The sequence below is a fragment of the Pteronotus mesoamericanus genome, unplaced genomic scaffold, assembly GCF_021234165.1.
Source record: "Pteronotus mesoamericanus isolate MK-2021 breed Mesoamerican mustached bat unplaced genomic scaffold, CSHL_Meso_final scaffold_85, whole genome shotgun sequence".
In the NCBI taxonomy this organism is placed as follows: domain Eukaryota; kingdom Metazoa; phylum Chordata; class Mammalia; order Chiroptera; family Mormoopidae; genus Pteronotus; species Pteronotus mesoamericanus.
The window spans coordinates 43,465,373-43,488,846 of NW_026555329.1; the positions used below are offsets into that span (position 1 = coordinate 43,465,373).

At 34.1% G+C, this 23,474-nt stretch overlaps 1 protein-coding gene across 2 annotated transcripts in view; it reads left to right on the forward strand.

Annotated features, from left to right (window-relative positions):
• Positions 1-12,253, forward strand: part of CDK13 (cyclin dependent kinase 13) — a 119,004-nt gene extending 106,751 nt beyond the window's left edge. Inside the window, exons 12-14 of one of the 2 annotated variants that reach the window (XM_054564113.1) lie at positions 3,140-3,345; positions 9,713-10,162; positions 10,750-12,253. In XM_054564113.1, the coding sequence (XP_054420088.1) occupies positions 3,140-3,345; positions 9,713-10,162; positions 10,750-11,606 (1,513 nt within the window). In that variant the 3' untranslated portion in view covers positions 11,607-12,253. The remainder of the gene's footprint in view (positions 1-3,139; positions 3,346-9,712; positions 10,163-10,749) is intronic. The other variant, XM_054564114.1, reaches the window with a different exon arrangement.
• The last annotated feature ends 11,221 nt before the right edge of the window (positions 12,254-23,474 follow it).

Genomic DNA, 23,474 nt, shown 5'->3' on the forward strand with positions numbered 1-23,474 from the left:
ATTTTGGGAAAATAAACCAAAGAAGCTTTATGAATACTTATTAAATATCTTCTTATACTTGTTACTTTTTCTTTTATTAGTATTTGTTTAATCCACTATATTTAAAAGTGGTATAGTGGAGAAAACAAATACCTCTATAAGTCAGCATGTAATTTCAGTGCTACTTTGCCAGTTTAATAAATTGTGTTTTTTATTACATTTTTAAAATAATATGTTTTTGTCAAAACCTTGGAACAGTAGATGTATCCCATTCAGTATATGAAAAAATGTCTGCCAGATAACCTAATTAGAAACACTTCAGATTGTCAAAGGTGTCACCTAAATTTACTCAGTTTTTATCAGAACATAGCTGGCTGTATTCTTTTTTTCCATTAAAAAGAAATGTTAATACACATTTTGGTAAATTCTGTAAATCAGTAGTAAGTTGTGGGGTACTTCAAATTTTGTTAGATACATCACTGAAGCAGTCAAAATTATAATGATGTCAACTGAATATTTAAATAAAAAGTTATATAAAACAATATTACTCTCATTTTGTAGTATATAATAGTTAAAATTACAAATTATTTATGTAGTATGAAAAAAGGCATGGTATTCCTTCAGGAAATACGTGTATGTATTAAACTTTTTAGGAATAATGAAGTGAGAGTGGGGTATAAAAAATAGAACACAAAAATAACTCCATTAATTGTATTGGATGTCCTATCTAACATTATGATGTATTTAATGAAAAGAGAAAAAGTATAGTTGGTATAAAATAAATCAGAATGGCAGCTAGTCTATAGTTTTATTTTTCCTTAATAAGTATAAAGCATTAAACAATTTAAGATAAAATATGATCAACTTTATTAGAATAAATATTTCATGATGTGATTTGATAAAAAAAAAATAGCTTTAGGCTACCATAGTGAATGATGATAAATGGTATCAAATATGAGTGTAGTACCTGTGTCCAAGCACTTACGTAAGTTAACATATATTATTACCTCTACCCCATACGGTATTGTTATCTCATTTCTTAAAGACAAGGAAACTGAGACACAAACGTAATTACTTGCCTAATGAGACACAATAAGAAAGTGGCTGAGCCAGTATTTGAACCTTTAGAAAAGTACAAATAAAAGTACAAATAAAAATTTGTTCATCCTAGAGAACATTCCTGGTGTATCTGTGAGTTAGTATCACTAACCTATACTGTTCTAGCTACTCGTTGCGTAATGTTTATTTTTCCTGGAGATGAGTGTTAAAATCTTCCATATAGAATGAATGCCTTACCCTAAAATTACCTTTTAGTGGATTTCTTTGCTTTACTCTCATGGGACTCTTTCACAGATCTAAGCATTCCCTGAACTTTGGGACGGAGGAAGTGAAGTCACTCCAGTTACTGCAGTACTGCAGTACATCTGAATTCAGAATATTCAAACAGAGGCTAAGGCCACACATCTTATAATATACACACAGAAAGCACACATGCAGAGGGAGAGAGAAAGGAGAGGAAAGGCTTTGGCGGGATTATGATGCCTTATAGCTTCCCACTATCAATATTTCAAATTGTCCCTTTGTTTGTTACTCCAGGAGGTTTTTACACGCTGAGGCAATGCACCATAGTAAGATGGCTGAGAGGTATGCCTTCGTTTTGTTTTTGGACCACAGGTGCATAGACTTGGTTTAATCATAATCCTTGTGTCATTCATCATTGGTCCATGCATGGCTCTCTCTCTCTTTTTTTTTAGTTACTTAATTTAATTAGTTCTTTTAAATGGTATTGATAAGCAGCCATGAGCCTACCAAATAAAAGCTAGAATCTTAAAGATATCCTACTTTAATCACATCATACCCTCTTCCCCTTCCCACTGGTCCTATCCCATGACTTGTATCCCTTGCCTTCCCCCACCTGAGGTAATCATCATCCCTGTTTTCTTTTGTATATACTTTTGTTGCCATCTATATGTACTCATAACAATTTATATTTTTAAATCTTAGTTGTTTTTAATTTTATAAGGGTTGTCATGCTGTTTGTAATCTTTCGGGAATGACCTTTCTTTACTTAATATTATATTACATTGCTAAGAGTCAACCATATTGTTGCATATGCCCTTATTTTATAACATGAGATAAGAGTAATTGTAAAAGTGGAGGCATTAAGAATTTGCGAGATGTGCAGGCCATGCTCAAAGATCAATTTCAGGAAAGAAGACATGTGGATATAGAAATTCTTTTAAAACAATTCCAGGTGTACCCCATTAGAAAGTCTTCAAGTACCCTTAGAGGAAAACATATGCAGGTTGAAGACTGCAGATATATCACTAGGTTGGGGCTGCTTAAGGGAATTTGTAGTTATTCTGGGCAAGTTTATTAACCTTTCCAAGCCTTAATTTTCTCATATTTAAATAGACATAAATGTAACTTTCCATTGGATTATTAGAGTAAGAAGAACACATGTATAAGTCAAATATTTATGTCTTTTTTAAACAAAAATTATTCTGCAGCATTGTCAGGTTTATGAAATTACATTTAGGTAGAATTGTTTCAGAATTGAGGGTTATTTTGACAGTTGTTAGTTATTCAGAACTCTTTGTTGATGAGTAATGAGCCTGGATTACCTATTTTTGAAACACCACTAGCATCAGTTTAATTCTAGAGCATTTGCTAACAGAAGCAAATATGAGGGTATAAAAAAGATTAAAGTTTTTACTAAAAATTTTTTTACAAATGTTACGTCCTACCCTTTAGAACTTTTTAAACCCTGCATGTAATTTCTGCAAATGGCATCTATTTTGCCTTTTGTTTTCATGTCATATTCAGAGTATGATGTACTATGATAGAACTGGCTTTAAAAGATTGTACCAAGGATAATTGTAACCTACTTTGATGACCATATATTCTTCATTATAGTTTTAATAAGTGATTAGTTATTGATTATTCAGAAACCACAGAAAAATAGTCTACTTATAAAGGTGAAGTCTTGAAGAAGATGGGGTGTCAAGTTCTATTTTTATTGGAAGAATTGACAAAGCCTGTGTTTAAAATCTTCAACAACAACTTGTGGGCGTGGGAAGTGGCAACTTTGTTGGCATTTAGCTTTTTGTTGTTGTTAAGAAATGCCACTGACAAACAATTCAATTCTTTTTTCCCCCAGCCTTCCTTTATGGCAAGACTGTCATGAGTTATGGAGTAAAAAGCGAAGAAGACAGAAGCAGATGGGCATGACTGATGATGTTTCCACAATTAAAGCCCCTAGAAAGGACTTGTCTCTGGGCTTGGATGACAGCAGAACCAACACACCCCAGGGTGTGCTGCCAACTTCACAACTGAAATCTCAGAGCAATTCAAATGTAGCACCTGGTTAGTAATGCTTTCATGGGTTGGTTTTCTTCCAATTGTTTTGTGGCTACTCTTGGTTATATTGCTGTAGTGTTAAAGCATTTGAAGTTAAAAGTTGAACATTAATGTTTATTCACTGAACTTGACATTTCCTTGTTATTTGCTTGTATCAGTACAAATGTGTCATTGCTAGTGGCACCACAATATTAAACAATCTCAAGGTAAGGTTAACTTATAAAAAGGCCTCAGATTACATATGACTAGTCATTAGATTTCTACTTTCTTTTTTCTCCTAGTGTAGAAGTCAGTAGGTCTCTTATTAACACTGTTCTCACTGAGGGTCAGCATTTAATGTCTTGTTAGTGCTTAAGAAGTAAGAAAAATACAGGAAAATAGTCAAAAATTGTAATAGAATCTCTTTTGTACTATTTATAATATCCTCAGATTACTTTTTTTTTTAATGGTAATTTAGTTTTTCTTTCACAATCATAAACTTAACTCTGCAATCCAGCTAAACTTGGAAGGAGTGAGGAAAATATGGAACCCAATGAACTGCGGTGAGAACATGAAGATTATAGAACATTCCAAGCAGATGGGAGTGAAATGGTGCTCTTTTGAGCTACAGAAGGAATGGTCAGGTGGTTAAGATAAAACACAAGTCAGCTTTATGAGAGTTGTCCACAGTGAGCAGTGGTAATCTTTTTGTTGGTCTTGCCATTCCTGTACCCAAAAGTGCTCCATGGCTACGACAACATTCATGCCATCTTTCACCTGGCCAAAAACCACATGTTTGCCATCCAACCACTGAGTCTTGGCCGTGCAGATGAAAAACTTAGTACCACTGTGTTGGGTCCAGCATTTGCCATGGACAAGATGCCAGAACCAATATGCTTCCGGATAAAATTCTCATCATCAAATGCCTCCCCATAGAGGGGTTTGCTGCCTGTGCCATTATGGCCTTTGAAGTCACCGCCTTGGCATATGAATCCTGGAATAAATCTGTGAAAGCAGGAACCTTTATAACCAAGTGCTTTCTCCCCATTACTCAGAGCATGAAAGTTTTCTGCTCTCTTTGAAACTTTGTCCGCAAAGAACTCAAAGGAGATGAGGCCCAGGGGCTGTTGGTTGACAGCTATGTTGAAAACATGGTGGGGTCGACAGGGCAGCAGCATCTGCAAGGCTGCAGATTACTCATAATGTATGTCCCATTATATTAGAGAATCTCAAAGGTTTTAGAAGTTTGAATCTCTTCAGTGTTAATTTTTTAAAAAATGGAATCCACTCCCTCACTTGGCCTCAAAAAACCAAAAAGCACTCAGCTTTAGTTCATTTTTTTTATGAAGGAAGAGGCTGATATGAAATAAATACAGGCATACTTTGTTTTTGTTTCTTTTCTAAAAAGTTTTATTTATTTATTTATTTTTAAAGAAAGGGGAAGGGAGGGAGAAAGAGAAAGACTGATGTGAGAGAGAAACATTGATCAGTTGCATCTCATACGCGCCCAAAGAGGGACCAGTTTCACAACCCAGACATGTGCCCTGACTGGGAATCAAACTGGTAACCTTGAGTTTCATGGGTTGATGCCCAGACAACTGAACTAACCCATCAGGGCCAGGCATACTTTGTTTTATTGTGTTATGCTTTATTGTACTTCACAGATAATTGCAATTTTCACAAATTAAAAGTTTGTAACAACCCTGCATTGAGCAAGTATATTGGTGCCATCTTTCCAACAGCATTAGCTCACTTCGTGTCTCTGTGTCACATTTCGGTAATTCTAAAAATATTTCAAAGTTTTTCATCATTATATATTTTTATTGTGATCAATGATCTTTGATGTTACTATTTTCATTGTTTTGGGGTGCTACAACAATGTCCATATAAGACAGTGTACTTGATAAATGTTGTATGTGTTATGACAGTTGCTCCAGTGACCTTTCCTCCATCTCTCTTCCTGTTCTTTAGCCTCCTTATTCCCTGAGACACAACAATATTGAAATTAAGCCCATTAATAACCTCATAATGGCCTCTAAGTGTTCAAGTGAAAGAAAGAAACACACATCTCACTTTAAATCAAAAGCTAGAAATGATTAAGCTTAGGAAGGCATCTTGGATGCAGTGATAGGTGGAAAGCTGGGCCTCTTGTGCTAATTAGTCAAGTTGTGAATGCAAAGAAAAAGTTCTTAAAGGAAATGAAAAGTACTGTAGTAAAAATACAATTGAGAAGGATAAACAGCCTTACTAATATAGAGAAAGTGTTGGTGGTCTGGATAGAAGATAAAACCAATTACAACATTCCCTTAAGAAACAGCCTAATCCAAAGCAAGGCCCTAACTCTCTTCAGTTCTGTGATGGCTGAGAGAGGTAAGGAATCTGTAGAAGAAATAATTGAAGCTAGCAGAGATTGCTTCATGAGGTTTACAGAGAGAAGCCATCATCAAAACGTAAAAATGCAAAGCAAAGCAGCAAGTACTGATGTAGAAGGTACATCAAGTTACGAGAAAATCTAGCTAAGATAATTAATGAAGGTGGCACACTAAACAACTACATTAAAAAACAGATTTTCATTGTAGGTAAAACAGCCTTATATTGGAAGAAGATACCATCTAGGACTTTGATAGCTAGAGAGAAGTCAAGGCCTGGGCTGATTTTAAAGGACAGGCTGGCTCTCTTGTTAGGGGCTAATGCAGCTGGTAACTGACTTTAAGTTGAAGTCAGTGCTGTTTACCATTCTGAAAATCCAAGTTTTTAAGAATTTCTCTAAATTTACTCTGCCTGTGCTTTATAAATAGGACAACAAAGTGTGGATGACAGCACAACTGTTTACAACATAGTTCACTGGATACCATAAGCCCACTTATTGAGGCCTACTGCTCAGCAAAAAACGTTCCTTTCAGAATATTACTGCTCATTGACAATGCACCTGGCCACCCAATATCTCTGAAGGAGGTGTACAATGAAATTAATGTATTTTTCATGCCTTTTAAGCACAAAGTTCATTCTACAGCTTATGGATCAAGGAGTAATTTCACCTATAAAGTCTTACTATTTAAGAAATACATTTTTTAAGGATATAGCTGCCATAGATAGTAATTCCTCTGATGGATTTGGGTTAAAAAAACTGAAAACCTTCTGGAAAGGATTCACCAGTCTATATGCCATTAAGAACATTCATGATTCATAGAAAGATACCGAAATATCAACATTAACAGACATTTGGAAGGTGATTCCAACCCAAATGAATGACTCTGAGGGTTCAAGACTTCAGAAGAGGAACTAAGATGTGGTGGGAAAAGCAAGAGAACTAGAAGTGCAAGTGGAGCCTGAAGATGTGACTGAACTGCTGCAATCTCATACTAAAACTTTAACAGATGAGAGTTGTTTCTTATGAAAGAGAAAAGAAAATGGTTTTCTGAGATAAAACTTACTCCTGATGAAGATGCTGTAAAGATTGTTGAAATGACAGCAAAGGCTTTAGAATATTACATAACAATAGTTCATAAAGCAACTTCAGGGTTTGAGAGGTTTTACTCCAATTTTGAAAGAATTTCTACTTTGGTAAGGTGCTAATGAATAGCATAGCATGCTACAGAGGAAATGTTTGTGAAAGGAAGAGTCAGTTGATTTTGCAGACTTCGTTGTTGTCTTATTTTAAGAAATTGCTACAGCCACCCCCCTCTTTAGCAACCATTCTCCCTGACCAGTCAGCAGCCATCAACATCAAGGCAAGACCCTCCATCAGTGACAAGGTTACTGACTGGCTGAAAATGCCAATGAGAAGAAAAAGCTTTTTTTCTTCTATATGATGGTTAGCATTTTTTAGCAATAAAGTTTTTTATTAAGATATATATTACATTTTTAGACATAATGCTATTGCATACCTAATAGACTACAGTAAACATAACTTATATGTGCACTGGGAAACCAAAAAATTTGTGTTGACTTGCTTTATTGCAGTACTTGTTTTATTTGTGTGGAACCAAACCCGCAGTATTTCCAAAGTATACCTGTGTATTTGTGTGTGTATAGAGTTAACAGATTATTAAATGTGAAAAAGTAGCTTAGTACTTGTTAAGAGGTGAGTAAATATTGATTAGTTAGCTAATTATAACAGATCTGTGAATCAAAGTGAGCTTTTGGTGATTGAATGTAAATACAGAGTAGATTAGCTGAGAAAATTTGAGGAAGGTTACCATTAATACTTTCCCATGTAATCTACAAGCTCATACTTGACTTTGGTCAGACTACATTAAAGTGTTAGTACATGTTATTTTAAAAACCAGAAGCAGTTGTTATGTGTTGTATAGAACCATTCTTAGGAATTTCTCAAAATAGTGATTTCCCCTTATATATGAAAATACTTGGTATACATAGCTTTGGAAAACACATCTGTAGTACATACCATGAAGGCTATCTATATCAAGTTCAATATTATTTCTTTTCATGTTAAAAATGTGTAAAATATGGAGAAAGGAAAAATAGAAGCAACAGTAAGTTTTCTTAATTTGTATATAGGTTACATGTTTTATATACCTACTACTGAAACAGGATCTGAGACGGCTTGCATAAGTTTGAATGGTAATCAGCTATCTCAGGTGATAGTTGTCATATTCCGTAACGAGACGATCAGGTCTTTGTTTCTACTCCTGTTCATGGAACTGTTGTCCTTATTCCACTGGCAAACTAATAAAATAGAAGTTAGTTATTTCAGTCTATTTTAGCTGGTAAAAAATGAATTGCCTTTTCTGGGCTCATGTTGTTTTTGTTTCTTACCTACATATTGACAGCTCTCTTAATGGTGGAGAGTTTTATTTTAGTTTTGATTTTATTTTTATTTTTCTTTTTATTGATTTTTAGAGAGAGAGAGAAATACCAATTTATTGGTCTGTTTATTTATGCACTCATTGGTTATGTGCCATGACCAGGGATCAAACCCTCAATCTGGGCGTATTGGGATGATGCTCTAACCAACTGGGCTACCCAGCCAGGAGGCCTATTGTACTTTTTTTAACTCACTATTAAGTGAGAATTCTGTTTTGTTTGTTTGTTTTTTTTAAATAGTAATATATTCTCTTTCCTTTATTTTCTTCATTAATCAGTAAGTGTCTTGAAATAAGGAAGTGCCATTTCTGTAGAGACATCATAGTTAAAGATTACTTCTCTGAGTTCACAGAGACTGCTTCTGTTAATAGAGAAATGAAAGGGAAAACAAGGAAAACTGGCCCTTGGGGTGTAGTAATCAGACTTTGCTCCTTATGAATGCTGCAGGTCACAAGAATAATTTACAAAAGTTTGTTTTGAATTAATCTAAAAATGATACTAAATAATAAAAAAGACCTCAAAATCTATAACAAGAATATAAAAAGACAGCATAAATCATCAGTCTTTCGTCAGTTTCGGAGTTTCACTTCTATTACGTAGTTGGCGAAATTGTTTATCAGTGCCTGTATTATAACAACATATTTATAAGCATTTGAGCTGTGTTCTACAGGAGTGTGCAGAAGTAGGTTTATGGTTGTGATCGAGCAGTTTACTTTTACATTATTATTTATTCATTAATTATTGTATTATTTATTATTATTAACATCCTTTTGACCACCCCTGTATATAACTCAGATAAGCTTGCACAGAACCTGTATAAACCATCACAAGTCTAAACTGAAAATTGGATAAAGAAAAAAACTGAATCTGTTTTGCTTATGATTAGTTAGTATCTTTACCCAAAGTGACTTAAAATTTTAAAAAAGTAATTTGAATAAAGTGCACTTTATAAAAGAGTCTACAACATCCTAGTTTGAATTAACTATAAATACAAGGTTAGGTTCTTAGATAATAAGCATTATTTTAGATAAGCAGTAGTTGAGTATACTGGGTTCAAATTTCAATTCTGCCACTTACAGAATTTGTGACCTTAGGCAAGTTACTTAGTATCTCTGGATGTCAGTTTCTTCTTCATTAAAAAAATGGGGCTAATAATAGAGCATGTTTTATATTGTTGTTGTGAGTAATAAAGGACATAAAATACTTAAAAAGTACTTGACACCGTTGCTGTCATCATCGTCATCTAGTTACCATTCACAGGTGATATTTCCTGGTTATATTTATAGTATGGGATTTTAATGGTAGTCTTGAATTTCCTTTTGAAATATTTACCCTTAAGATAATTTACTCAAAACACACCACAGTGTGTTCTTTTTGTTTGTTTTAATTTATATACAGTTACATCATAAATGTATATGAAACTAAACTAGACTGAGATTCCTTTTTCACAGTGTTGCTTAAACACTGTTCTACAAATGTGCATTTTCATATGGTCATACAGAGCCATTCTGTGGGCGGGGGAGGTGTAAATTATGGCAATTCTAATTAATACAAATTTTGTCTTTAGTAAAAACAGGCCCTGGACAACAGTTAAACCACAGTGAATTGGCAATTCTACTAAACCTACTACAATCTAAAACAAGTGTTAATATGGCTGATTTTGTCCAAGTGTTGAACATTAAGGTAAACTCTGAGACTCAACAGCAGCTAAATAAAATAAACCTTCCTGCTGGAATTTTGGCAACAGGTGAAAAACAGACAGATCCATCCACACCACAACAGGAGTCTTCGAAACCGTTGGGAGGAATTCAGCCTTCTCAGAACCTCCAGCCTAAAGTGGAGACTGATGCTGCCCAGGCGGCTGTGCAGAGCGCATTTGCAGTTCTATTGACTCAGTTAATAAAGGCTCAGCAGTCAAAGCAGAAAGATGTGCTACTAGAAGAAAGAGAAAATGGAGCGGGACATGAAGCACCATTACAACTCAGGCCACCTCCAGAACCTAGCACTCCGGTATCGGGTGAGTCTGCAGATAGCCGACCACTACAGTAGTTGCATTCATTCACACTGCTTTCTTGTCGTTGGTGATTATAATATGTATTGTTTAGTGGCATTGCTAGGAAATGTCTGAAAATCCTCAGGTCTTAGGTTAGTTTTTTAGTCTGTTTACTTCTAGGAATTCATTCTTTAGCAAATTAGCCATGTGTGATATAACTGATTATTAGTTATTAGATTCTTTTCATGTAAACCTAAGGTTAAGAAGTAATCTTTTACTCCAACTACAACAGGATGATTGACCAAGGCAGAAACTTTGCATATACAGTAGCTTTTGTTCTTCAAGCAATAAACAGGTAGATATGAGATATCTTTGAAAAGTCAAATATACAATTTTTCAGTAACCATAGGCTTAAATAGTAGCAGGCAATATTAGTACTTAAAAACCCTTTTCCTTTTTATTTAATTTATTTTTCTTTTCTTTTTTGAGGGGAGGGGAGTATGGGCAGAGATGGAACTTCTAATGCTCTTTAGTACCACCCACAGGAAGCATTAACTATTTTGAACATTTAGTTTTCCACAGTAAATTTTGACTCTTTCCCCCCCACTTAGGGCAAGATGATCTCATTCAGCATCAAGACATGAGGAGATTAGAGCTCACGCCAGAACCAGACCGGCCTCGTATTCTGCCTCCTGATCAACGACCTCCTGAACCACCTGAACCACCACCAGTCACTGAAGAAGATCTGGATTATCGGACAGAAAACCAGCATGTACCCACCACTAGTTCTTCATTAACTGACCCTCATGCCGGAGTGAAAGCAGCCCTGTTACAGCTACTAGCTCAGCATCAGCCCCAGGATGATCCCAAAAGAGAAGGTGGTATTGATTACCAGACAGGAGACACTTATGCACCCACTTCAGACTACAAGGACAGTTTTGGACCCTCTTCTTTCTCTTCTGCTCCTTATGTTAGTAATGATGGTCTAGGAGGTAGCTCTGCTCCACCATTGGAACGACATAGCTTCATTGGAAACTCAGATATTCAGTCTTTGGATAACTACAGTACTACTACTACTTCATCTCATTCTGGTGGTCCACCTCAGCCTTCTGTCTTTTCCGAGTCATTTCCCAGTTCAGTAGCTGGATATGGAGACATTTACCTCAATACTGGTCCGATGTTGTTTAGTGGAGACAAGGACCACAGATTTGAATATAGCCATGGTCCCATTGCAGTCCTGGCGAACAGCAGTGACCCTTCCACAGGGCCAGAGAGTACTCATGCTTTGCCAGCAAAGATGCACAACTATAACTATGGTGGTACCTTACAGGAAAACCCAGGTGGCCCCAGCCTCATGCATGGACAGACCTGGACTTCTCCTGCCCAAGGACCTGGATATTCACAAGGATACAGGGGACACATTAGCACATCAGCTGGCAGAGGTCGAGGCAGAGGGCTACCATACTGAGTATCAGTTTTTCCTCAGGCACATCATTTTTATCTGGAAAGACTTTTCTAGCTGCAATTTAAGGCAGCAGTCCAAGAGACTTGAATAATAATAATTCAACAACAGCTTTATTTTTATGTGAAAAGGGTCTTGCATACAATAGTTTTAAAAAAAAGACCAAAAAAAAAACCCTTTGCTTAAATTCATGCTGTTCTAAAAACTAGATCTGTTGATTGTACATCTTCACAAATTCTAGTTAACAATTTTATTTTGTATTCTTGCAGTTTTAAGTGGATGCTAATATTAGGGACATAAAGTCTTTTATGACCCTCTTGCAGATCTGAACTATGCACATTTGTGCTTTTTTTTTTTTTTTTTTTTTTTTTGTAAGTTTGGACCAACTTTTATGTAACAACCAACCAACCAACCCCTCCCTTCTCCAGTTTTACAACAATCAGAAAGGGCACTGATTTACTTGGTATTTTTCTTTCTACAAAGCTACCTTTAGTCAAAGGTCACTGTCAGTCTCTGCACCTGCTTTCAGTGTTATTGTGAAAGGTGTACTTTGTGCTCATTTCAGAAAATAAAACACAACCTTTCTCTTGATGCAAGTTTTATAAAAGAAATGGTCAATGTTATTTTTGTTTTATTTTGCAGATTATCATAACGTAGCAAAATGCATTCAAATGAAATAGTGGGTTTTATATGAAAAATATGGGTGGGTTGGGGAGGGTAAGTAAGTGCCTTAACAGGTAAGCTTAAGGTCTGAAAAAGTAGTTAACCTTTATACCAGTTTGTCCTCTAAAGGGAATCAATACATTTGTATTGAAGAGGAAGGGAGCTCTTGGGTGTTTGGGGTATGCCTATTCAGTTCCTGTTAGATCCGTTCTCTCTGCCTATCCCACTTCCTCCTTTTTGCTTCTCTGGGCTATGTTACCTTCCACTACCACCTTCTCTTAGAGAATGAGAATATAGAAAGGTAGAACTGCAATCAGTACTTTGTTACTTCCAATTAAGTTCTAAAAAGTTTTGTCATTTAAGTGATTGAAAGTAATAGCTTAACGAGAATTTCAGAGCACTGTTTTCTTTCAGGCTTGCCATATGTTTTTGTTCCTTTTTGCCGTGGATAATGGGAGGGCTTAGTAGCATAGAAGCAAGGCATAATAACAGAATTTGAATAATTCCGTTAATGTTCATGGTGGGAGGTGTGGCTAACACCATATTTTAAGTTAACACAATTGTCATTTTAAGAAAAACAGTAACTGTTCACTTGTTAACTGGAAACGTTGCCTAGACTGAATCTACTGCAGCAAAGGAAAAGTGAGGGAAAACCTTTTCCCCTTCTCTCACCTTCTGTGAGGTTTATTAGGACTTCTGCCAAACTTAGAGCAACTTAGTTCAACACTTTTTTTTTAATTAAAAGCAACAAAGAATGATGGACAAGTTCTTATTTAATCTGTAATGGTATCAAATATAACTTTTTGTGCACACTCACACACACAGATAATTATAATAATTCTAGAAAGCAACCAAAGTTAAATAACCAGTCACTGAATGGAAAAAAATAGACTCTGGAAATGAGTTGTGCTAATTACATTTTGTTTTAACTGTTCTCTCCTGATAACTTATGTTTTTATTGGCATCTTTAAGTTGAAACAACTGTTATAAAATGGAAATTGTTCCATCTCTAAAGTCAGTTTTTTAACCCTGTGCCCCCTATCATACTTGTGAAACTTTGTTTAAAATAGTATATGGTGACAGTACAAATATTTTAAAATTTACCATTTTACTGCTATAAAATAATGTCAGTTGGCCATTTTATTTTTTGATTGAATTTTTTTTTGTTGGGGAGAAGTGAATGAAAGAAAAAGTTATTTTGCTTTTATTTCGATATTAAGTACTAACAACTTATGATGAAACTACATTTTCAGGAAGTGAAGAAATATTTTGAATTTTTGCAAAATAGCTACAGTATTCAAGTATCTGAAATTTCAATATGGTGAATCTTAGAGCTTTAGATTTTTCCTATAAGTGACAGTATCTAAGTTATTCTTAATAGTCACACTTGTTAATTCTGCTGACCATAGTAGCTAACATAAAATTGAAGATATTTATGTGACAATGAATAGCCTGTGTTTTAAAAATTAAATATTTTATATGAAATTGAACTGTGTTTGGATAGTTTTTCTAATTAAACATTTCAGTTATGTATTTATGTTGTGAGAGTGGCTGGGAGGATAGGGAAACTATTGCTTGAAATTGAAAGTTTGAACTACAATTTCTAATATTTCCTAAGACAGTATTGATTGAGAGATATACTGATATTTTATGCGCCACTTAGAAATAATGTTGCCAACTAAGCCACAACAGAGTTGTAAATAAGATGCATCAATTAAAGATACCTCCCAAATTCAGAGATGTTATTGTGTGGAAGAATGTGTCTTAGTATTGATGAAATATGGTAGTAAAATATTAATGCATTGTTCTTATAACATTTAATATTTTTGTGAATTTGGACTAATAAAAAGTGCAGGGTTGGGAAATTGCTATTTCTGTAGGTTATAATAATTGCAGTAATCACTGGGTATTCTTGAGTGAAATCTAAGGAACATAAAATGTTGCTTAACTTTTTTGGAATAAACTGGTCAGTCAGATTGCAAATAAGATTATGAAAACAGAAAAGATTGACTTGCGAAAAGAAGAATTGTTTCCCATGTAACATTCCTATGTGTATCTCCTGACACAGCAAGTTTTTCTGCATGCAACCCATTATGTTTCCCGTCTGTAATCCATCATATGTTGGAGAGTTGCAGTTACCCATGTAATTTCAAAAGACTCTTTAAGGGGTTTATTGATTAAAATAGTTTGTGGAATGTGAATTAAGATAATGTGTTAGCTGTGATTCAGAGCTTCATTCTGTCAGTAAATACATATTCTGTGCCTACCAAGTGCCAGGTACTATGCTAATAACTTGGAATACATCAATAAACATGAAAGGCATTAAGTCATACTTCTAATAGTGTGATGGCGAACAAGATTTAAAAAGTGGAAAGGCTAGCAGTATTTGCTACTTGAAAATATGAATGTCTTTGTAAAATGTTAAAGTCATAGTTGAAAGGTTCTGGAAAGAAATAGGACAACTGTAAACTTGATGAAAAAGTTTAAGTTGCATATATCTAGTTTGCAGTAGGCCAATTTGTAGGACATACGAAGATTTCTTGAGAAAAATGAAAGGTAAATGGGTTAAATGCTTTCAAACTAATCTTACTGGTACTTCTGAGTTGAAATTTTGCTGCATTTGCTGTTATCCGGGAGATTTGAGTGAGGGGGCTTCCCCTCCTCGGTTCTTGTCTCACGAGGGAGAAATGAATTTAAGTGAGAGACAACACACATAATGGAAATGAGATAAGTTTATTTATGAAATACACTTGAGCACGAAGCTGCAAGTGGGCACCCAGCTAGTCTGAGTACCCTGACTATTGGAGTTTTAGGGGTTTTATGCTTGTAACCACCTTCAGGATTCCCCCTCTTCCTCCCTTCTCTGGACCTTGGGATTAACATACAGTTTCAAAGGCTTTCTTTCCCAGATAGTGGAAATGATACACAGAGAATTTCAAAGGATCCCCTCCTCCTGCGCTATCATGGTTTTCCTTGTGATTTTTGGAACACCAGGCAATCTTACCTGACCGGGCTCAGGACTGCTGAATTAATGGGTGAGACATGTCCCTCTCCTCCCCACCCGCCTCCTGCCTTGGTTTGCTATCCTGCCTAACATGTGCTATGAGCTTAATCCAATTTTTGACAATTTTTCACTCTAGGTCATTTATTTATTTGTTTGTTTGTTTGTTTATTTATTTGCTTATTTAATTTATTATAAATCTGAAATACAAATTTTGAATAAAGACCTACTGAAATACAAATTTTGAATAAAGATCTGTTTCCCTGGGGTATATGTTTTGATGTTTTAAAAGTTTGAACAGGATGTCCCCTTAATTTAAAATCATCTGGGCTAGTTCTCCACTTTACTGCCAAGAAAAATGAGACTTAAGCAAGATGGATTGCCAGTGCTTGTTCCTCTAAGCCATGTCTAAATTATGCAGTAAATGCTTAACTTCAGTAAGAACATTGACAGTTAAAATACCAGTGTTTTTGTAAAATAAAATAAATTTAGAATACTGAACAACTAATTGAACACAGGTAGCTTTAAAGTCAACTTAAAAACAATTCAGAAAAAAATAGGAAAATAAACAATTTTAGAAAACTTATTTAATTTGGGACCTTTAGAGACTTTCATTTGTGGGTAGACTTTAAAAAGGAAGTTCCTCTTTTTTTTAATAAGACAATAGTTACTTAAATACCCAACAGTTAGATAATAAGACTGATTTATTAAAGTAGATTTCCTATTTGTAGGAGGAAGATTGATATCAGCAGGCCTGCAAACATTGCTTTATATTTTTTCAAGGTTGTATAATTTCTAAGTTGTTTTATAAGGGGAACAATGCACCAAAGACCTCTCCAGATAATTTCCTAAACTGTTTATAGTTTAATTAAAAACAAAAGCTATTCACAAATTAAGCTATCAAGGGATGCAGTTGAAGGTGGGGAAAACAAAATCTTAATCACAATGGAAATGACTTGCACTTTGAATTATATAAACTAAAATTTGGGGGGGGTCTTATTTCTTTCACCATATCAAATGTCCCATTAAAAAATAATTTTGGGGTTCTAATTTCATTCAAAATGAGGCTGTGTAGTGAATCACCCTTTTATTTTTCCACAATTGTGGTAAAGGCATTGTACTTTTTTTTTTTGCAAGAACTTTATTAGTAAAGTCTTGTAACTGTTAAATCTAATGTGTTTAAGTCATTTGTTTTGTTTTGTTTTTAAAGTCTGTATTTGATAGTCTGTAAATAAACTACTGTAAGAATTCCAGGCCATTTTTAGCCTTGTTTTCTTCTGGCTTATCTGCAGAACAGATTTAGGAGTAATCCTTCTTGATAAAGATGACCACTTGATATCCACTGTGGCATGTTTTATTGACAAAGCTTAAAACTGGAACCCTTTTTTCCTTTTTTGTATTTGTACATATTTGAAAATATAGGAACACAACCAGAGATAACCACCATTAATATTTTGCCTTTTGATTGAGCCATGTGAGTGCATATGTATTTTTTTCTTAAAACAATGGGATTATACTTTGTAATTAGATTTTTTTTTCATTTAATAACATATTGTCAATGTCCTATGCCAATAATTCTACCCTCTTTTTAATGGTTCTAAATTATTCCTTTATGGAAGAACCATAATTTAACAATTCCTTATTACTGGACACAAAATATTTCTAACTTTTCTGTTACCAATAACAATGTGGTGAAAATCCACATAAATACATATATACATACATACACGCATACACAATTTCCTTGGAGTTGCTTGTCTAAGAGTGCAGTTTTAAACTTTTGCTACATTTGAGTTGCCCTCAGGAATGGCATGCACCTTTTACATTCCTATTACTTGACCTTTTCATTTAGCTATGTTAGGTATTTAAAATTTTTAAATCTTTGTCAGTTTGACAGGTGATGAATAATCTTGTTTTCATTCATGTTTCTTTGATTACTAGTGAACATTATTTCATGTTAGCCAAGTGTCTTGTTTATTAACTCTTCATATGCTTAATTATTAGGTGTTTATCTCTGTTGCTTTGAAGAGCTTTTTATGTAAGGAAGGTAACCCTTTTAAATTATAACCTTAAAAATTTCCAGGGATGTGTTTTGATATAGAAAAATTCAGTAATTATGTATATTGTCTATTTATCTTTCCTTATAGTTTTTTCTTGGAAAAGTTTTCTCTAATACTAATTTTCACACAAGTTTTATTTTACTTCTCTAGCTCTCTACTTCTAATTCTAAGCTATTCTAGAATTTATTAGATGTTGTGAGGTGATGATCCAAATTTACACTTTTTCTGAATGACTATACTAATTAGGCCAACAGAGTATGTTAAATAATTCATTTTGTCCCTAGTTTTACAATACTATCTCTGCATTATTTGGGTCTATTTCTGGTCTTTCAGTTATGTTCCATCCTGATTTTCACTTTTGATTATAAATACTACACTTTATAAACTGCATCTGTCATTGTAATGTTTTTTAAATCACTTTTCAGTTCTTGGTTATGTGACACAATGTTTGTTAATTTAATTGTCCCTTTGTCAAAGCAGTCTGTTCCTGCCTATTTATTTTTCCATGTGATTTTGAATCATTTTGATCACCTTCCCCAAGTATCCTTTTGGGATTTTAACTGGAAACATACTAAGTGTTTAAATTCACTTTGGTGGGTTGGGGGTGGTCATTCCATTGAAAGCATAATAGGGTTTTGTTTTTGTTTTTTTTTTTTGCATGTTCCTCATTAAAAGTTTCTTTACTATAGTTTTGATATATGTATTTTTTAATTTCCAGAAATACTGGTTTGACTAGAAGTGAACTCTTCATATTATTATTAAATATTGTAATATTTTAAAATATTCAGTGCTTCTAAAGAAAAGCTTTCTTTTTTTTTTTTAACTTGCCACATTACTTTTCAATTATTTTTAATGGTTTCAGTTGATTGACTATGATAATGGGAATTTTTGGTTTTGATTTTATGACTAATTTTTAGTATTTAACACATGAGATGTTAAATATTTTTTAAGATGCTTTTCAATGTCTACCAATATATGGATTTTCTCTTTTGATTTATTGATGAAAGACATCCAATACAGTAGTAGAATCTAGTATTGAACTATTTGTTTAAAATGCTTCATTCTAATGACTAATCCTGTTTTTAGGATTTTGTATTTATATTCATTCATAAGAGATAAGTCTGATTCTGATTAACAAGTTTTGATAGTTTTCTAGAGTAAAACTGGAAACTATGTCATGTTTTATTTGATTTAGAATAGTTTATATATTCTGAGAATTATCTGTTTACCAAAGTGATGCTGTTTTATTTATATCCAGATACACCTGACTCTTTTCTTGATGCTAATTCTTTCACAATTTATCTGCTTCCTCATATGTTCTTGTTCTATTTAAAATTGTTTCTTGAGTAAATCTTGGTAATTTCTCTTTTTCTGGAAATTCATCATATAGTCTATCTTTTATTTTTTAAGATTTTATTTATTTTTAGAGAGAGAGGAAGGGAGGGAGAAAAAAGAGGGAGAGAAACGTCGATGTGAGAGAGACACATCTATCAATTGCCCATCGCACGTGCCCTGACCGGGGACCAAACCTGCAACCCAGGCTTATGCCATGACCTGGAATCAAACTGGTAACCTCTCACTTTATGGGACGATGCCCAACCAACTGAGCCACACCGCTCAGGCTAGCCTACCTTTTATTCAAAATGTTTTTAGCATATAGGTGTTTAATTTCAATGTTTTAAATGCCTGCATTATCTATTATTACATACCCTTTTTTTTCCTTTTCTCCTTGCTAGACAAATAGGATTTGCCCTGTTCTACCTCCATACTTTTTCACTACCAGAGAAGAATAATCTATTATTTAACTTACTTTAGTATTTTGACTTTGATTCCTTTTTTAATTCCTTTATTTCTACCTGAGTTGAATAATTAATTGGTCCATTTATTTTTCTTCTAATATTAAAAAAAACATTTTAATGTTATAAATTCTCTGATTATAACTTTGGTTCTATCCTTCAGGTTAAGAATGTGTATTTGTTTTCATTGCATTTTATAAATATTTGATGACTGCAAATTTGTTTGCTTGTTTGATACAAGAATTATTCAGGATAGTGTGTTTCAACTTCCAGGAGGTTGGGTATACTTAAAATTTTTAGTTTTTTCTTTTTGTTAATAACTTGTTATTTCTATTACATGTAGTTTGCTTTGAGAGTTTTTAAAAGATTTTTTGCTAAGCAAACAACTTTTATAAATATTTCCTGGGTGCTAGGATGAGTGTGTCCTTTGGTACAGTTTTCATATAATCATTAAAATCAATAAACACTGGTGAGATTCTCTATATCCTTGTGTCTCAAGGAATGAGACATGTACAATAAATTCTTATGTTGCTATAATGTATTTTTTCTTATATGTATAATCCTTTTCACTTTATATATTCAGTGCTATCTTTAGCATATACCAGGTCATAAATACTTAATTTCTTTCCATCAAGCTTTTTTTTAACATTTTGAATTCTGCTAATGTCAATTTTAATATTACCACAATTACTTGGGCTTCTGTCAGTTTATTTTATATTCTGTTTGCTTTTCAATTTTTTTTTTTTAATCCTACCTTGCTGGCCTTGTTTCTAATCTTGCTAAACTGATATTCATTTTCTCTTTTTTTTAATTTGTATTTTGGGGTCTTCTGTTGATTTGTAATAGGTACAGACTGTTTCTATTTAGCTTTAAGTATTTCAAAGAATTTGAAAACTGAAACTGGTTGTGGGTTGTTACTGACTATAGCGGTTTAAAAAGCAAGCCTACAAGCCAGTCCAGATCCTGGCTTTACTGTTTATTAACTGGTATAACCTTAGAGAAGTTATCAAAACTTTGAATCTCAGTTTTTACATTTGTGAAAATGGGTACAATACCTAGAGTTTTCAGGATTGAATAACTTAGAGTGCCTCATGTATAGTATAATTGCTTTATGAATGTTTTCTGTTGAAGAAAGATTGGGTGGGTGCGGTGAAAGGAAAATTTTGCTTCATTATTGATTATTTCTTATTTTAATTAAGAAAAATATGTTGTAATAAAATTTAATTTAGAAGATACCAGTTTCAGTCAACCAATAATATTCACCATTGATGCTTTCCACAGAATATAAAATATTTGAACTGTCCTCTGTCTAGTTCTATCTTAAATGTCTGAAAGAAACGATTAGTATAGAACTGCAAAATATGTGTAGTTTATTTATTCTTTTTCTTAAACACTAGAGTTTATTTTCAAATTCAGAGAAATTATTTATTTCTCTGTCTCCATTGGAAGAGATGATAATAAGCTAATTCTGTATTTTGGTCTGCACCCCATGCTGATTGGCTCTCTAAGGCCATGCCTGAGCATAAAAATTTCAGTCTGGAATGGGCATCACAGTCACATGTTAAGCTTGATTTTTAATTTTATTTTAAAACTTAGGTAAGTATAACATGTATAAAGTAGTATTAGACCACTTCATTAATTTTTATGTGTTTATATCCGTATCACCACCACCCAGATCAAGATATAGAACATAAATATCACTCCAGACCACTTGCTCCTTCCCAGTTATTACCCTTAGAGGGAGCTATTTTTACTTCTATCACTTTTGATTACTTTGCCTGTTCTTAAGCTTTATATTAAGGCCAGACAGTATATCCTCTTATTTCCAACTTTGTTCCAATAAATTTGGTGAGCTTGATGAAACCGACAAATACAACTTAAGACTGGCAGAAATAGAAATCTGAAAGTCTTGTATCTATGAAAGGAATTGAATCTATAATGAAAATATTTTCCCCACAAATATATCTGAAGGCTTAGAATGCTTCACTACTGAAATCTTCCAAACACTTACTGAAAAAGGTAAAATTTTACACAAACTCTTAAGAGATTAGAGAAAGAAAGAATATGTTAAAATTTATTATATGAGTTCAGCATAACTCTGACACCAAAACCTGACATGGATTTGAAAGTTGTAAGCCAGTATCTTTCACTGAACATTCTTAACGAAATATCAGAAAATTTAGAGATTTTTTTTTCGAAGATTTTATTTTTAGAGAGAAGTGGGGGTGGGTAGGGAGGGAGAGGGAAAGAAACATCAGTCAAGTCACCTCTCGTCAATGGTCTGAGCTGGCAACCCAGGCATATGCCCTGACTGAGGATCGAACTGGCAAGCTTTGTTTTGGGGGATGATGTGCAACCAACAGAGCTACACAGGTCAGGGCCCAGAGATTTTCTTCTTTTTTAAAAGTATGCTACATCATGACTAAGTGGGGTTTACTCTAGGAATGCAAAGTTGAGTAATGTTCATTAATCATTGTAACACCACATTCATGTAATAAAGGAGAAAAACCATAACATCATCTCAATCAGGGCAAAAAGGACAGATTGAACATCCATTTAGGATCATTCTCAGTAGAAATAGGAAGTTTCTTAATTTGTTAAAGGTTATCTATTAAAGGAAAACCTACAGTAACAAAGCTAATGAGGAAAGATTGAATACTTTCTCCCTGAGGTCCAGACAAGACGAGAGTATTTACTTTCACTACTTGTCAACATTTTACTAATGGTCTGAGCCATATGGCAAGGGGGAAAATGTGTAAAGATAGGAGAAAAAAAATCTGTATATGCAGAAGAGATGATTGTGCATACAGAAAACAAAAATCTACAAATGTTATTTTGAAAGCAAGAAAACTGAATAAAAGATCAATATACAAAAATCAATTGTAGCCCTGGTTGGTGTGGCTCAGTGGGCATTGCCCTGCAAACCAAGAGGTCAAGGGCTCTATTCCCAGTCAGGGCAAATACAAAAGGCAACCAATCGATGTTTTCCCCCTTCCCCTCTTTCTAAAAAAAAAAAAAATTGTGTGTGTTTGCTAACAAAGTTGGAAAATGAAATTCACTAAACACATAAGCATAAAAAGTCAAATGCTAAGAAATCCTAAGGAAGATGTACTTCTATACTAAAACTAAAACAGTGCTGAAAGCAGTTAAAGATTTAAAGCTACGGAGAGAAGGAGGGAGCCCATCAGAGTGCACTAACTCACGGATTGGAAACTTAAATAGTATGTCAATTCTACTCGTGCTCTCTGTCTATAGATTCTATGTGATCCCAATTTGATCTGGAGTCAGATGCACTGCCATTGTGCCAGGAGGTCACTACAATCCCAATTTGAAACCCAGGAGGCTTGTGTGTAAAATTAAAATTTTAAATTAAAATTAATGTACAAATTCAAAAAAAAAAACCTAGTAAAGGCAACCTTAAAGAACAACGTTGAAAAATTTTTCTGCCAGATTTCAATACTTAATATAAAGTAATAGCTGTTAAGAGAGTGTGGTATTGGCACAAAGGTAGACATAGACCAGCTATTTTCAACTAGTGTGCTGCAATAATTTTTAAAACACAACACCTGACTATTTAGTCAGGGGCACTGACCTCTTTTCCCTTAGATTGTCAAATAAAAACAAAAGACAACAGCCAATACAAAAATAGCAGTCTGGTGTGACTAGATCACAATTATACTAATTTTTTTTTTTGTCGGATCAGCAAGAAACATTTTTCGATGTGCCGCAAAATTTTAGTAATTAGTTTATGTGTGCCATGATATGAAAAAGGTTGAAAATCACTGACATAGACCAATAGGACAGAAAACAAATTGTTGGAGAAGTCTTTGAGAGAATGTGACTACAGGTTGACACTAACTTGAACATGGGCAGCCGGAATCTCCTCACCCCCTCCCATATCCTTGGAATGTACTGCCCACCATTCCCATAATGGGAGGCAGTTTAAAGAACACAGCCTGGAGATAACGTGTTCCTAAGATCATCTGGATTGGTATATGTGACAGAACACTGTAATTTTTAAAATCTGGTGAAAGGATGCAAATTTACTCCTCTTGAGGAACCCAAGACAGGCAGGCCTCATAATTTCCCTTCCTTACTAAATATGCTGCTACCAACCTAGAGCAGTATACCTCTTCCTTCAGTCTCTCCTTGCCCTCTCTTTCCTGGGGCTACTTTCAGATTTCAACTGGGAAGGTCCTAAGGTTTTGAACCAACACAAATCCAGAAACAGACTCCCACATACATCACCTTCATGCAATTCAGTGGAGATAAAATAATCTTTTCAAAAAATGTAGAGTAATTGGTATCTGGAGGGGGGTGGGGGAGATGAAGCTTAAGCCCTGTATCACATCAT